Raw genomic sequence first — 15190 nt, 5'->3', positions numbered from 1 at the left:
TTTTGGCAGCTCATTCGTCATTCGAGGCCAGCGTAGATTTAGCAACAAGGCTTAAAAACTGAGTTAACCTACAGATTCCATAGAGGCTTCTTCTCTGCTGTGTGTGGGAGAGGTTTCTGTGGAAACTAAGCTGATACTTCAGCACTATAACAAGTGCGTGTATGTGTGTCTGTGTGTGTGTGTGTGTGGTGGTGGTGGTGGTGGTGGTGGTGGGGGGGGGGGGGGGGGGGGGGCGGGGGTGTTAACTGTAGCAAACCATTTTTCTAGTTACCATAGCAACTCATGGTTTTGTTGGCACCCACTTCCTGAGAGTTGGCTTTGCCCTACTGTACATTTAATTACTTCACACATAACTGTGTCAGATCCTATAACTCCTATAACTATATATTCGATATATATGCTCACACTGCAGGGTGTTATGTGCTGTGTGTTGGTTTACTGGGGCTTATCCCAAGATGCACAGCAGGTGGGGGTTTTTTTTATAGGAGAAGAAGGAGTGAGAAGTGTGAAAGCTAGAAATGTGTTTCTGGCTGCACAAAAAGCCTGGAGAGGAAATTCTTGAAACCACACAACATTTGCATTAATGTAAAACACACTCAGCCCTCTTCCTGCTGTCCTTGTCCTGGCATTGCCTTTGGTGTCTGACTTGGAGAAGGTATAATCTCTGAATAATTGACCAGCTGTGTTGTCAGCGTGTGGAGTTAGGGTTGCTGCCGTGAGGAGACAGAAGGGTATTGGGGTTAGCTTGTCTGGGCTGTCGGCGAAGAAGCTGCCAGCTGATGGTGCCTGATTTCTCTGGCACTGGGCAGCCAAAGAGAAATGGTTTGACATATATTACAGCAGCACAGTCAGCTGAAGAGTGCAGGGGGGGAATGCTTCTTGAATGGTATCCTCTGGTAGAGGATTAACAGTGGCCCTGCAGGGAATGTGTCCTGTTTTTATCCCTGTGTTTGAATATGAAAAGGAGATGATGCAAAGACCTGTGAATAGAGATGTTTTCATATATGTGTATAAAGATGTCAAAATGTGTCACTGTGTTAAGTCGTTTTCCATGCATGCATGCATTTATGTGCACAGACACAAAGGGAGATACCTACATTCATCAACAGTGGAAGGGAAGTTCACATCTTCTTTTCTTTATGAATTATTTCCAGAGCTGAGCCTTTTGCTCCAGATTAGCCATCCAGCTTTAATGTGTTTTGTGTATATTTTCAGTGTGTGTGTGTGTGTGTGTGTGTGTGTGTGTGTGTGCCACTGTGATGAGCAGGGGGCATGTTCAGCTTGTCCTGTTCTGCTTTTTGATGCAGTGAAAATGAATGTGTTACATCTCATTTGTCTAAAAAGCCTATTCACATTCACATTTACTGCATAACTCTCATACACTGCACACATTAAACAACATCGGTGTGTGGAGGTGGACTTAACACAGAACTTATTATAGAGCTGTACTTTAATTAAGTACAGTTTTGAAGTATGGTACTTGATGAGTATTGTTTTCTTCAGATGGAAATGTATGATGTCACAGATAAAGACTGCTCATACAAACCTAATTTATGTTATCAGTTTATGTTCAGTATCAGTCAGCTGCTGACTATGTAAAAGAATACATAAAATAAATAGCTATATGACACCATTTCTAAATTGAGATGCACAGTTGTGCGGTGGTTAGCGTATGTGTCAGCCTGTGATAGTCTGGCGACCTGTCCAGGGTGTAGACCGCCTCACTGTCAGCTGGGATTGGCTCCGGCCCTCAAGGGAACCTAATTAGGATAAGCAGATATGGATAATGAATGAATGGATTTGACGCCATTTCTAAATCACCCCATTATATGTTCTGTAGATGTTTATATTGTCAAATATCAGACACCAATACTGATACATACCAATAAAATCAAAAGTTAGTTAGATTAGTGCCAATTAGATCATATACAACAGATCACATAGTCTGTGTGTGTGTGTGTGTGTGTGTGTGTGTGTGTGTGTGTGTGTGTGTGTGTGTGTGTGTGTGTGTGTGTGTGTGTGTGTATATGTGTGTGTGCGTGCGTGCGTGCGTGAGTGAGTGAGAAGGACAAGGTTTAACTTTGTTGTTATTACGATGAATATTATTATTCTTTTGGTATCATTCCTACTGGTTTGTTTGTGTGTTAGTGTGTTAGTGTGTGTGTGTGTGTGTGTGTGTGTGTTTGTGTGTGTGTGTGTGTGTGTGTGTGTGTGTGTGTGTGTGTGTGTGTGTGTGTGTGTGTGTCCTGCTGGCAGTAGGCGCTCAGCGGTCTCTGAGCTGTGAAATAGAATCAGCGTGTGTGTTCTCCATCAAGCTTCTCCTCCTCACCACTTGACCCAGTAAAGGCATTGCTCCAACACACGCTGTTATCAGCATCTGTGCATTTGCGTGCGTGTTGGTTCATGAGTTATCGATAAATCCTGTCCACAGTTTTCGCTCTCTACTATTTGGGTTTTGTTATTTCAGTTCTGACAGTATTCACCACGTCTTCAATCTTAGCCAGCTGTAATAGATCCTAGAGTCTAGTGTTACCTGAAGATCATGGTGTCAATCACTCATTCTCACACACACACACACACACACACACACACACACACACACACACACACACACACACACACACAGGTTTGACTGACTGAAGTCAAGAGTTAAGTTCAAATTGGCCAAAAGGTTAGAAACACAACCTAGTTTGGCTCCAGGTTTAAAACTTAGCAGTTTGCGGGAACATTTCCAGCAGTGATATGACCTCACTTGTCTGATCTCATCAGAGTGAGAACATCAACACTTACTCATGTCACCCTGAGGGGTGTTTCTGTGTGTGTGTGTGTGTGTGTGTGTGTGTGTGTGTGTGTGTCTGCATGTCATGTGTACATATGTGTGTGTGCTCCTTATGTAACAGCCCCAGATATCTGAGATACTTAAGCTGCTTTACATCTATCTGAATCATCCATCATTTAAACTGGATTAGCTGGCCTGGACCTGTCACCTGTAATATTGTTATTATCAGACAGTGACTCAGTCAGTCAGTGGAGTCTTATTGGCAGAGGCAGTTTTTTTCTGGGTAATACTAACTTTTAGTTGTGGGATTCTTGCAGTAAAAAGGACATATTTGATCACCTGTGTCAGGTACAGTGTTAGGACACTACATGTCTAGCACTCTGTATATTGAGTAAATAATTAAGAACCTGAGAGGTTTAACTGTGAGAATGAACTGTGTGATATTTTTTATCAAGTTGACCAAATATGTGGTCTGACCAATGTGCAGCCTGCAGAAGCCCTTTCAGTGTTCACATCTCTCCGTTTCTGTACGCTGCCGGCCGGTCGTTGGCTTCCTCGGGGCCTGGTCCAAGTGTCCCAGGACTTTGAGGAACTTTCAGGGGCGGAAACTGCTCTATTGTCCCCTGACCACTCTCACTGGTATGCAGAGGGCAGGGCACTGCCTCTGATACATTTAGAAACTTGGATACAAACACAGGAATTCCTGCGAGGTTCTTTTCACTTTGTTGCAGTAGACTCGGAGGAATTTTGAATACAAGTCAACTCCTCCGTATCCCTCAGACTCTGTACCCAACTCTGGATTTTGCCATACACACTTTAAAAAGACTTAAAATTTAATTAAACATATTTCACACACACACAAATAGCGGTAACAACAATAATAATTCACATATCACACATTACATATTCAACAACGTAATAAAATAAAAACAATCAGATAAAATAACAATAACAACATAGAAATACTCCGCAGATCATAGCCATTTAAAAATGGCTGTGCATCTTTGATGTCCAAGAAACTCAAATTATCTAGTTATGATAGTCAGTCTGTCTGATACAATACAAGATGCCATCTTAACACATGTATGAATCATCAATAAATCTATTTTTTCCCAAGATAAAGCTATCATCATCCTTGCCTGCAGTCCAAAATCAATAAAGTTATCAGTTTTTAATTAACAATAAAGTTATTTGGATATACACCTCGTACAAACATCTTTGTTGGTGAGGCACCTTCACAATGTCAGATAGAGTCTGACCAACTTATCCAGTATTTTTGAAATTTCTGATAGTCCCATACACAATGAAACAGAGTACCTACTGTTAGTGCCATACACAATTAATGAAGTGTTCGTCTACCTGATTTCTACTAAATGTATGTTTTTTTTATTGAAAATGATCATGTAGTCATGAGTCGGTGGAGGTGCAGAATCAGGGCCATAAACTTTTAATATTTAAATGCGTTTGTGTCCTAATTAAAAGGGATTTCAAGAGTTGAATTTGCCTCATGCTGTAAACATGAAAGCCTCAGCTTCTTTCACTGCTGTTTTGCTGCAACGTGGACATTTTCCATGATAGCAGGGCCATAATTGCTCTAAGGAGTGGCTGATGATAAGCGAGGAAGAGATAAGAGCAGCAGCAAAAAGTATGAGCTGTGCTCTCGTTGTTTCCATTCACATACAGACACACAAAACCACACACAGTTCTGTCCCATCTGCATCGAGATTTAAATGTTAAAATGTCACAACCTCTTTTTGCTGATCGTCAGACAGGATGAGCTCACCTACACTTGTGCCGTGTGTGTGTTGTTTATTACACTCAGTTTATGGTCTGTGTGTGTGTGTGTGTGTGTGTGTGTGTGTGTGTGCACCGCAGAGACACACTAATGCATCTGTGTTGAATGAAAACAGTGACTTCATCGCAGAACCCGAGGACTCCCCTACAGAAACGATTCCTGCCCTGCATTCTCTCTCTCTCTGCCCCAGAAAATACAAACGAACAGAGAAGGAGGGAAAAAAAGCTATTGTGAGATAGAGAGGATGCATCCCACTGTACTATAAATAACCCAGTCAAACTCTGTGTTGCTAAGGCTGGCTCAGCAGCCGCTCTTTCATCATTCCTCACCCCTTACTCGCCTCCCTCGCAGCCTTGCTCCTTTCCTTCATTGCTTCTTCCCCTCTCTCTTTCTTCCCCATTCCTTGTCACAGAGGGATATGAGTAAGAGTGAGAGGAAGGCAGCGCTGTCAATATTCTCGTGCTGTGATGCTGAATGCGTAATGTTCCCCATTCACAACATTTCCTGTCCCCATGTAGAGCTGCGGAGTTTTGAAACCATGCTGAGTAGAAAGAGATAGTGTAGTGTCTATAGGAATCCCCCAGCAGTCAAAGAAGTGGCTTTTGCTTCTGAAGTTGGCAAAGATGGAGGATAGGAGAAGGAGGTGTTGTGCAGGAGCCAGCCTGTCATGTTTTAGCCTTGTTTTCAACCAAATATGACACCTGATGCACCTGCAAGTCAGTCAATCAACTGTTTTTAAAAAAATGTTTAAAAAGTGAATGGATTTCTCTTGATTCTTGTCTATTCAGATATCTATTCATAAACTTCAGCAAAGCAACATAGAGCATTTTTACAGGACTTGTCGAGGAAGCAGCACCATCTGCTGGTCAAAATAAGATAAAACTACTACCAGATATTTGAATATTGACAGCCGTTCTTGCTTTGTTCTACAGCAGAAGGAAACAAAAGAGGAAGAGGAGAGAAGAACAAAGGATCTATCAGAGGAAGAGGTGCGGACAAGGATAGAAGAATACAACGCTCAAGTCTCTGAAAATGGCATGAACCTGGTGAGTTTGGAAAACTTGTTATAGTTGGTGAATGTACTGAACTGTATAATGTCAAACGCACAATGCAACTTTAGAACTTCCTGGCTTTCATTTGATGAACAGAAACAGGAAATTGAGCTGCGACATAAAAAGTTATATAAAAGAAGGAACAAAAGTAGGTTATCAGTGTGGCATTGATTACAAGTTTTTTCCACACTAAATAATTTGCAGTGATGTCACCATTAATGATTAATGGTTTCAGCAAAATAGAGTAACTTTGATATACATGGGAAGAAAATGATTTTTTTTTTAATTGATAGGCAATGCATTCTTTCAAATAGCCAGCAGAGGGCAACTCCAGTGGTTGCATAAAGTCCGATTGTATAGAAGTCTATGAGAAAATGACCCTTCTTCTCTCTTGATTTATCACCTGGTCTCAATTGCTGGTTTCTAATCTCATTCAATACAAAATAATGGTCATTGTGTAATATATCGTCAGATTTAAAGTAAAAAGACGATGTCAGGTGGAGGCAGGTTGCTGGTATAGGTTGTCATGCATAGTGTCCTCTGGTTCTCAGTCAGATTCAGCCTCTTATCCAAATATAATCACTTCTGTCTCCAAAAAAAACAAAGGGGAAGACCAAAATGACAAACTTGACGTTCAAAACAGAAGTTCACAAACCAATCCATGACGCCACATGTTCATATATAATATATATATATATATAATATAATAATTATGAACGTATATGTATATATATATATATATATATATACATATATGTTCATAATTACATTTCTTACTTTAAGGCCCAAGCTAGCTTTCCCCCGTCTATGCTAAGCTAAGCTAACTGGTTGCTGGCATTAGCCTAATATTTACAGTACAGGCATCAGTGGTATCAATCTTCTAATCTAACTCTTAAAAAAGTGAATAACTAGATTTCCCAAAATTGTAAACTTTAAAACGCCATACAGTACTTCTCTCCAGTCTTGTAATAACACACATATTAACACTGTAATGTGCCTCCACTCTCTTATTGTCTCCATCCTCTAGGCTTCAGACGGATCTTACACAGGCTTCATTAAGGTCCACCTGAGGCTCAGTCGACCAGTCACCGTCCCCGCGGTGGAGGCGGCGGGCTCAGAGGGAGCGTCCAGGCAGACGACTGGCGGCACTCAAACACTGTCAGAGTGCCAGGAAGGAACAGACTGTGGGCAGAGCGAAAAGAGAACATCCTTTTATCTACCATGTGACTGTGTGAAGCAGATCCACATCAGCTCTCTGACCACCACCAGCGAGGTCATCCAGGGCCTGCTGAAGAAGTTCATGGTGCTGGACAATCCCCGCAAGTTTGCACTGTACAGACAGACGCACCGCGACGGACAGGGTGAGAAAAAGGCACCTGTTTGCTAGCCTATGTGAATAAAGTGTGTAATAGATAGCAGTGAGTGATGTTTTTCTTTGTGCTTTTTCCCCTCCAGATCTGTTCCAGAAGCTTCCTCTGTGTGAGCGTCCTCTTCTGCTGAGGTTGATCGCAGGGCCGGACCCAGAGCAGCTCAGCTTTGTCCTGAAGGAAAATGAAACTGGAGAGGTGGAGGTGAGAAAACACACATACTTAAACACACACTTTTTGTATCTGTTGTATGTATTTTTTCTCAAGTGATAGGAAGGTTGCTTTTAAGATGTAACCAAATACACGTGTGCCCATAAAGTCGGAATAAAATATTTTTTTTACTTCTTTCTATTAAATAATTGTGACAATGTGATTTTTTCTTGACAGATAAAGTGTATATCTTCTCAAAACTTTATTAATCAATCTCTTCCAATCATATCACAATGAAAATGAAACCACTATTAACAGAGGATTGTGTCTGAAAACAGAATTATTCCAGCTTTATTGGCAACCGTGTAGGTTACAGATAAAGGCTTACCCTGTTAAGAGTGTTGTAAGTTAAAAATGTTTAATGTAATTTATTCTAATTACTATATCAAAGTCACGTAACTTATTCCATATGATTGGTTTTTGGTGACTTTTCTAAATTTCAATTTAATTAATTCATAGTAAAAAGCTCTTTTGGAATCAGTACTAATTACTCATAATTTTGTAATGCTTTATTTGGCAAGAAATGTGAATTATACAAGCTGCAGAGGCAATATCCCTTTTTAATAGACATTTATAGATGACAAGTAACAAAAACCAACTTTGTGCAGTTGTATAATAATCTGTTTCTCTCATTCTCTGACAGTGGCATGCATTCTCTGTCCCCGAGCTACAAAACTTCCTGGTAATCCTGGAGAAAGAGGAGTCGGAGCGCGTACGGGCAGTGGAGCAAAAATACTCTGTGTACCGGCAGAAACTACAACAGGCCCTACAACAACATGACCCCTGACCCCTTCACCTGTTACCTTACAACCTCAACCCAGGGAGAGACTGACCCTTTGACCCCTGACCCCCCTCAAGACCTGCGATCTATTCAGAGACTGGAGCCGGAGCTGAACTTGTCTCCACCCTCCACACACGCACCAAAACATACAGTACATCCACACACAGATGCATACCCTTTCTCAGGACGCATACAAGCCCCCCCACCACCCACACATCCACTCCCAGAGTAGAGATTCAGGGGTTGAAAGTGACATGAAAGGCTACAGGGTGTGTGATCTGAAGGCTGATTGGACGAGCAGTGTTTTCATTGCCAGGGACACACACAGAAAGATCAGCAACGCAAGATCTGAAACTCCAACTTGAGATCTCAGTTGGGACTGATATTAATCATTAGTGTTTTTAAAGATTCCCTCTTCTTCTGCTACTGCTGCTGCTGCTACTGCAAGTGTTACTTATGCATGAGTCTCTCTCAGCTCATCCCCCTGCACATAGAAACAAACAGAAGGCATGATTACTTTTTGATGGAAGGACAATCAAACTGAGTGTTCTCTTTATTTTTCTTTCCTCGGAATTGATGTTTAAGGCTATCCCCAGATGTGTTATTTTGTGCTGGAATATATGACTTGTGGATTTGTGAGGAAGGTGTTGGGGTAGGTTCTACAGGCTGTGTTTTGCTTTGGATGCAAGAACAAGAAGGAATGGAAAGTCAAGAAGGCGAGATCCATTCTCTGATTTTTCTCAGGGAGCATGCATTGAGCAAAGAGAAAATTTAAAGAGGGGAAAGAGCCTAAATTCCACCCTACAACACCCCATTGAGCCCACTTTGTCCAAAATCTCAGCCTTTTAAAAAGAAAATTTGTTCCTATTGTTTTATTTTCCTACTTTAACGCTGCGTGAAAAGACGCTGTCAGGTGCTTTGCTGACAGAAAGCTCTTCAATCCAACCCAGTTACCAAAACAAACCTTTCTCAGACGATAACTGTGATTGAATTTTACGTCTTTAATCCCAACAAACCTTGCATGAACTGCTGAGTGAGGCAATCCACATACCATTACAGATTTTACACTTTATTGTAAAAGTGATTTCACACTGTTATTATTTGGGTTGCATTTGAATGTGAGAGGATTTTTTTTAACACCAAAGCTTAGAGGGACGGATCTATAGGGTGGACTTTAAAGGAATAGGGAAGTTTATCAATTTATAGGTGGTGTATGTAAAAAAAGATTAAACCAGCTTCTGTTTTTTGCACTTATAGATGCAGGTCGCTGAATGGCCCACAACTCTGGGCCTGGGCATGCATTTTATTGCTTCTCTTTTCTTTTTATCTCCCCACCTTCCACCTAAAAAAAAGAAAAGAAACAAAAAACATATAAAATTCATAATAATGGCTATGATGTACCAATGATGTGTTTGCAATGCATATGTATTATGTAGACACTGGAAAAAGAGTGACAAGGTTAAACTTTGTTGTTATTACGATGAATATTATTATTCTTTTGGTATCATTCCTACTGGTTTGTTTGTGTGTGTGTGTGTGTGTGTGTGTGTGTGTGTGTGTGTGTGTGTGTGTGTGTGTGTGTGTGTGTGTGTGTGTGTGTGTGTGCGCGCGCTCACCTCAGCCAGGGAGGATAATGTGAATTGTGATTTTATAATGAGTGTCTGTTTGTCATCAGCGCTCCCTCATTGGGCCTCACTTATCAAGTATTAAAACATGCATCAAGTGGACATGAAATAGAATCAATTCAATTCAATTCAACTGCAAGTTATTTTGTTTTGGAAAATATATTTGACATGCATGTATCATAAAAAGAATGCATTTAACCAAAGCATTTCCTGTACACCCACATCCTTTTTTTTAATCTTTAATGTAGTACAGTAGAAATACTGATAAATGAGGCCCATCGTCCATAAGCACATGCTTCTCAGTGAACCTGTTCTTTTTTTCTTTTTCTTTTTTTACGTCACCACCCAAAGCCCAGGCTGTTCCTGCTGGCAGTGCCTTTTGTTTCATGTCCCCAGTGGATCTATGTAAGGTGTGTTTCAGCACACAGGTGCCTGAGTGTATGTGTGGGTGCTTCATGTGTGAAAATCTGTGTTCCTTGGGTGGTGTTGTATGTATTTTTTTATTTTTTCCCCCCTAACCTTAAATGCTTTCCTGAAAAAAAAACAACCTCTGTGTGGGTGCGTGGGTGCGTGTGTGCGTGCGTGTTATTTATTTCATAGTCCACCACATCCATATGATATTAAGTCAAGGATGTTGAGACTTAATGCTTTTTTTGCAATTTATTTTGTTTAATTTGAAGAAGTGTGTATAAATATAGCAGTAGAACTGTACAGAATATCACAAAGAAATAAAAAGGTCATCCCTTTATTGAAATGTTCTCATATCCTCTTGTCTCTGGCTTTAACATTGTTTCACTGAAGGCCAAGCAAACAATGAAACATAATACTGGAGGTTATGTCACTGAGGCCTCTTCTGCATTTTAGATTGTCCCACATTTCAGTGTGTCTCTACTTCATGAGGCACAAAATGGTTTCCTGTGCATAGCTCTTCAACCCTAATCACATCATGCAATCAATCAACAATAAGACTTTATTAGGGCCCGAGCAGGCAACAACCTGCGTGGTCCCTATTGTATTTCGAATTATTTTTTTTTTCTTCTTCCCAAATGATCGCATTTTTCACTGCCTGAACATATCCCAAAACTCATGAAACTTTAAATATAAGTCACACCTGGCGAAAAATTTTATAATCTATTGTCATCCTGAATTTCCACCACTAGGTGGGGCTATAATAAAGGAAAGTGCGTTTTAGCTAATAACTCCCACATACTTTATCGCACATTCAAAAACCTTATGTCCACGCGTTCACTGAGTTGTGCTGAATCTCGTGATATAGGCCACGCCCATTTTTGCCTCGAGTTTTTTTCCCGCAGTGTTATAGTGTGGCCACGGTACCAAATATGACATTAGACTGCCACCACAGTGCCACCTAGGGGCCGATCAATAAAACCTTAAAGGGTTATCCTCAGGAGGGCATTGACAATAATTGTACCAAGTTTTGTATAATAATGCACAAACTATCCCTTTAATCCTCATACAGTGTCTGAAGGAGGACTCTTAACTGATATGTATAAGTTAGAAGAGGCAGGTAGCAATGGTGGAAAGTAACTATGTACATTTACTCAAGTACTGGACTTAAAGTACAATTTTGAGGTACATTTATGTACATTTTATGTAACTTTATACTTCTACTCCACTACATTTTGAGACATATATTGTACTTGTTATTCCTCTACATTTAGCTGACAGCTCTACTTTCTTTTCAGGTCAAGATTTAAAATGAAAAACATGATACATTTAAAATGATTACCCATTTTTATAAATTAAACCACTTAAAAGTTTATTAGGTAGTCAAAATGAGCGGAGTGGAGTCATTTCACAGTGTGGTATTAGTACTTTTACTAAAGTAAAGGATCTGAACACTTCTTCCACCACTGTCTTTTTTACTTCTTTACTTTTTTAAAAACTTTTTTTTACATTCATTTTTTTTCTTTATTTTATTTTATTTTTTATTTTTATATATTTAATTTTTGAATTTTAATTTTTTTAATTTTTTAAAAAAATTTCTGCGTTTCTGCGCATGCGCGGCCTTTCCGGCTTCTGGGCCGCGCATGCGCATTGTCCCCAAAGTCCGCGCGTGCGCAGAACCACAAAAGGCAAAATTAAAAAATTTTAAAAAATAAAATAAAATAAAATAAATATATACAAAAATGTAAAAAAAAAAAAAAAAAAAAAGTAAAGAAGTAAAAAAGACAGTGGTGGAAGAAGTGTTCAGATCCTTTACTTCAGTAAAAGTACTTTTACCACACTGTGAAATGACTCCACTCCGCTCATTTTAACTACCGAATAAACTTTTAAGTGGTTTAATTTATAAAAATGGGTAATCATTTCAAATCACTTTAATTTCATATTTGGTACCGTGGCCACACTATAACACTTAAGGCAATGAAATTCATAGGGGTGGTATAGACTGGCCCCTGTAACGCACACACCCCGACGGCAGCATGCCCTGAAACGCGTGTACTGTGAGGGGCCGTTCAGTACTGCTTGCAGTCCTAGTTTGTATAGAATGTTTCATACAGGTTAGTGCAGTTCAAAAGGTTTTACAGATGACAGGCTGATAAACTGTAGACTGAAAATAACAAATAAAAAGACAAAAACAGTCAAACAATTTGAGACCAAGGCACGCAGACAATAATGCAGCTGGAAACGTAATAAAATAGATTTAACCCTTAATAGGACACGAAATTGAAATACTTGCAAATTCCAAATTTCAACCCTAGAGAATATTGGAGGATATTACATACAGCCAGAATGTGTAAAAAAAACCATACGAAAATAATATTTTGAGAAAAAAGTTTACGAGATTAAAGTGGCAAATCTACGAGATAAAAATGTGCAGATTTATGAGATTTAAAGTGGTGAATCTGGGAGAAAAAAGTTGCTTTTTCCCCATTTTTTTTTAAAACTGCGACTTTTTCCACACAGATTTGCCACTTTAAATCTCTTAAATCTGCAACTTTTTTTCTTGTAGATTTGCCACTTTAATCTAGTAAATTTGCAACTTTTTTCTCGTAAAATTACCTGAAGTTACCAAATATAGTTCTTTGCATGATAAAGGGTTAAGAGCTAAAATAAGAGCAACAGGGAGAAATAAAACATAGGTTAAAGAACTAGATATAAAGACAAAATAATAATAAAATAATGACAATAAAATTGATTTAAAAGCTATAATCAAAATAAATATAACAAATAAAAGCTAGACTAAAAAAAATTATAAAGATAATATATCATAACAAAAGAAGAGCTAAAACAAAAAAGAGTAAGATTTACAAAATAAATACAACAAAATAATGTAAATATTGTCAGTAAACTATGGTTTAATATGTAGGTTTTAAGTTAAATTTCCACACTGCTCTCAGATCCTTAGGCAGACTGTTCCAGCGGCTCACAGCATAATAGCTAAAAGCTGATTCACCAAAGCTTTTGTGAAAGCTTTTTATCACACCACGGAATATTTTCTCATACAGAAACTGTCTTTCTCAGAAAGTTATAAACCGCATCCATTACCTTGAATGAAAAGGCATTTTTCTTAGTTCTTTCATACGGGTTGCTCAATGCTGTTATTACATCACATATTGTAGACAGCAAATTCAAGCTTTTAGTGCCTGCGGGTTGTAAAGATTGTGTTTATTTATATCTTTTAAGAGGCAGACTAAATGCACAATTTAGTGGAAATGTGCTGTCCAGACATGCCCCAAGTAGAAAGAGCTGAGCTTTTCATCCAATGTTTTCATCATCAAAAGCGTATTGCTTTCAAATCACCAGCAGGTGGCAGTGCCTCCTCTAAACTGCAGGTACAGCATCTTAACATACAGAATGGAAGCTGTTTGTGTATGCATCCTCTGATGCATGTGTGTGTTTTGGTTTTAAATGTTCTGATATGTTGACATATTATCACATTTAGGTTTCTGCAGTGATGTTCACAGTTTTACACAACACTTTCCCTTATTTCCAAAGGGCATTCAAAATGAGGTGTTAGTCCAATAAACCCACAGGTGTCAGTGTCTGTCACAGGCCCTCAGACCAAATACAGCCAGAATCCACAACCCCCACAGGAGCCTATAGGTAGCTGTGCACCTGGTCCCATCTCTTGCTGTGGTTGTAAATTCACTGGCTGTGATTAAAGCGCCTCTTCGCCCACAAACTTACACCTTGAACCCTTTTGAGAGGAAAGTGCAATAAGCAGTTTATAGTTATTGTCACCCTACTCTCTCTATACACCACCATCTAAGAATAATCAGCCTGGCCAAGCTGGCCTTAAGAGCTGGCTGCTGCCCAGAGGGCCACCTAAAACTGTGTCACTATGCTTATTTATGGCAGCAAATATAGACAGACCCCTCTTCTCACCTCTGAGAAAGAGCTAAGATTAGCATCACCCTCTGCCCAGCATGTATCACCGTCTGAATTTAGCCTGCCCCCCTTCTCACTCCGTCTGTCCTCTGCCCTGCCCCTAACTATATCTAGCCCTGTATAGATCTCCATACCCTCTCCAGTTTCAGCCCACGGTTCAGCTTTCCTCACAGGGTTTGCAAAGTGAATGACCAACAGCACTGTGTGGGCCTGAGGAAAGGTCTTCTTGGTCATTGGTCTGCATCTGTTGCTTTGTTTCATTATCAGGTCATATGTTTGATATGTATCAATGTGTTTCTTTAATTTATAAATATTTTAAAAAAAAATAGAGAATCAAGTAAAAAAAAAAAAAGCCTGATACAATCTCTCAAAGGCTAAGCTGACATTTTAGAAGTCTGCCTGACACTCCAAACTGAAAACAAACAAATAAGCAACGACTTACAGCAAGTCAGCACAAAAAGGACTTACTTCTCTGGTGATCAACTAACATGCATCATGCTAACATCTCAAACATGCATCTAAAATGTTTGGATTTGTATGGTATTGCAATGAACTATTTAGACTTAAAGGAATACTCACCCCATGTTACCTTAAATTACCAAAGGAAACTTTATTTTGTTGCATATCTCCACATGGAAGAAGAATCCAAAAACTGAGAAATTCTTGATGAGCTGTAGTAAATTGAGGCAGCATTTAATAAGTTACATCTCACACGAGTTGTGTGAGAGCTTTTTTAAGGAATGTTTTGATATAATTTTGCTGTTGTTAGATGCTGCCCCCATTTCCTTTTACTCATCAAGGAATTACTCTGTTTTGGATTCTTTGTTCACCATTAAATCAGCTGAGAAAAGCAAAGTTTTCTTTAAAAAGTTCAACATACCACGGGGTGTGTTATTGATATACAAAAGCTCATTTTGGGGGTTAGGTTTAATTTTTCTTTTCTTTTCTTTTTCCCCCCAGCTTTACTAACTAAATATTAACACTTACCGCTTCAGTCTTAGTTGCCACTATTACCCCCTAATAACTATTTGTCAAGATTTGGAACTTTAGCCTTAATCCTATTTATTTATTTATTTATTGCCCTTTTTATCCATGACTTGACTTGAATCAGAATCACAAATAGTTTATTGATACCCAGAGGGAAATTTGGTTTCACTACTGTTTACTCCAACCAAGAATAGAAAATATATAATTTTATAAATGATAGAAAAACAGCAAAATATAGAGA

General features: G+C 39.2%; 1 protein-coding gene across 1 annotated transcript in view; it reads left to right on the top strand.

Annotated features, from left to right (window-relative positions):
- rassf5 (Ras association domain family member 5) overlaps nt 1-9191 on the top strand; it is a 32174-nt gene extending 22983 nt beyond the window's left edge. Inside the window, exons 3-6 of the mRNA XM_059329495.1 lie at nt 5507-5620; nt 6654-6987; nt 7082-7197; nt 7847-9191. Coding sequence (XP_059185478.1) covers nt 5507-5620; nt 6654-6987; nt 7082-7197; nt 7847-7990 — 708 coding nt within the window. The 3' untranslated portion in view covers nt 7991-9191. The remainder of the gene's footprint in view (nt 1-5506; nt 5621-6653; nt 6988-7081; nt 7198-7846) is intronic.
- Nucleotides 9192-15190: the final 5999 nt, after the last annotated feature.

Source organism: Centropristis striata, chromosome 3, assembly GCF_030273125.1.
Source record: "Centropristis striata isolate RG_2023a ecotype Rhode Island chromosome 3, C.striata_1.0, whole genome shotgun sequence".
NCBI classification, from domain to species: Eukaryota; Metazoa; Chordata; class Actinopteri; order Perciformes; family Serranidae; genus Centropristis; species Centropristis striata.
The sequence above is the reverse complement of the archived record's forward strand: the minus strand, read 5'-3'. Positions and strand labels throughout refer to the sequence as shown.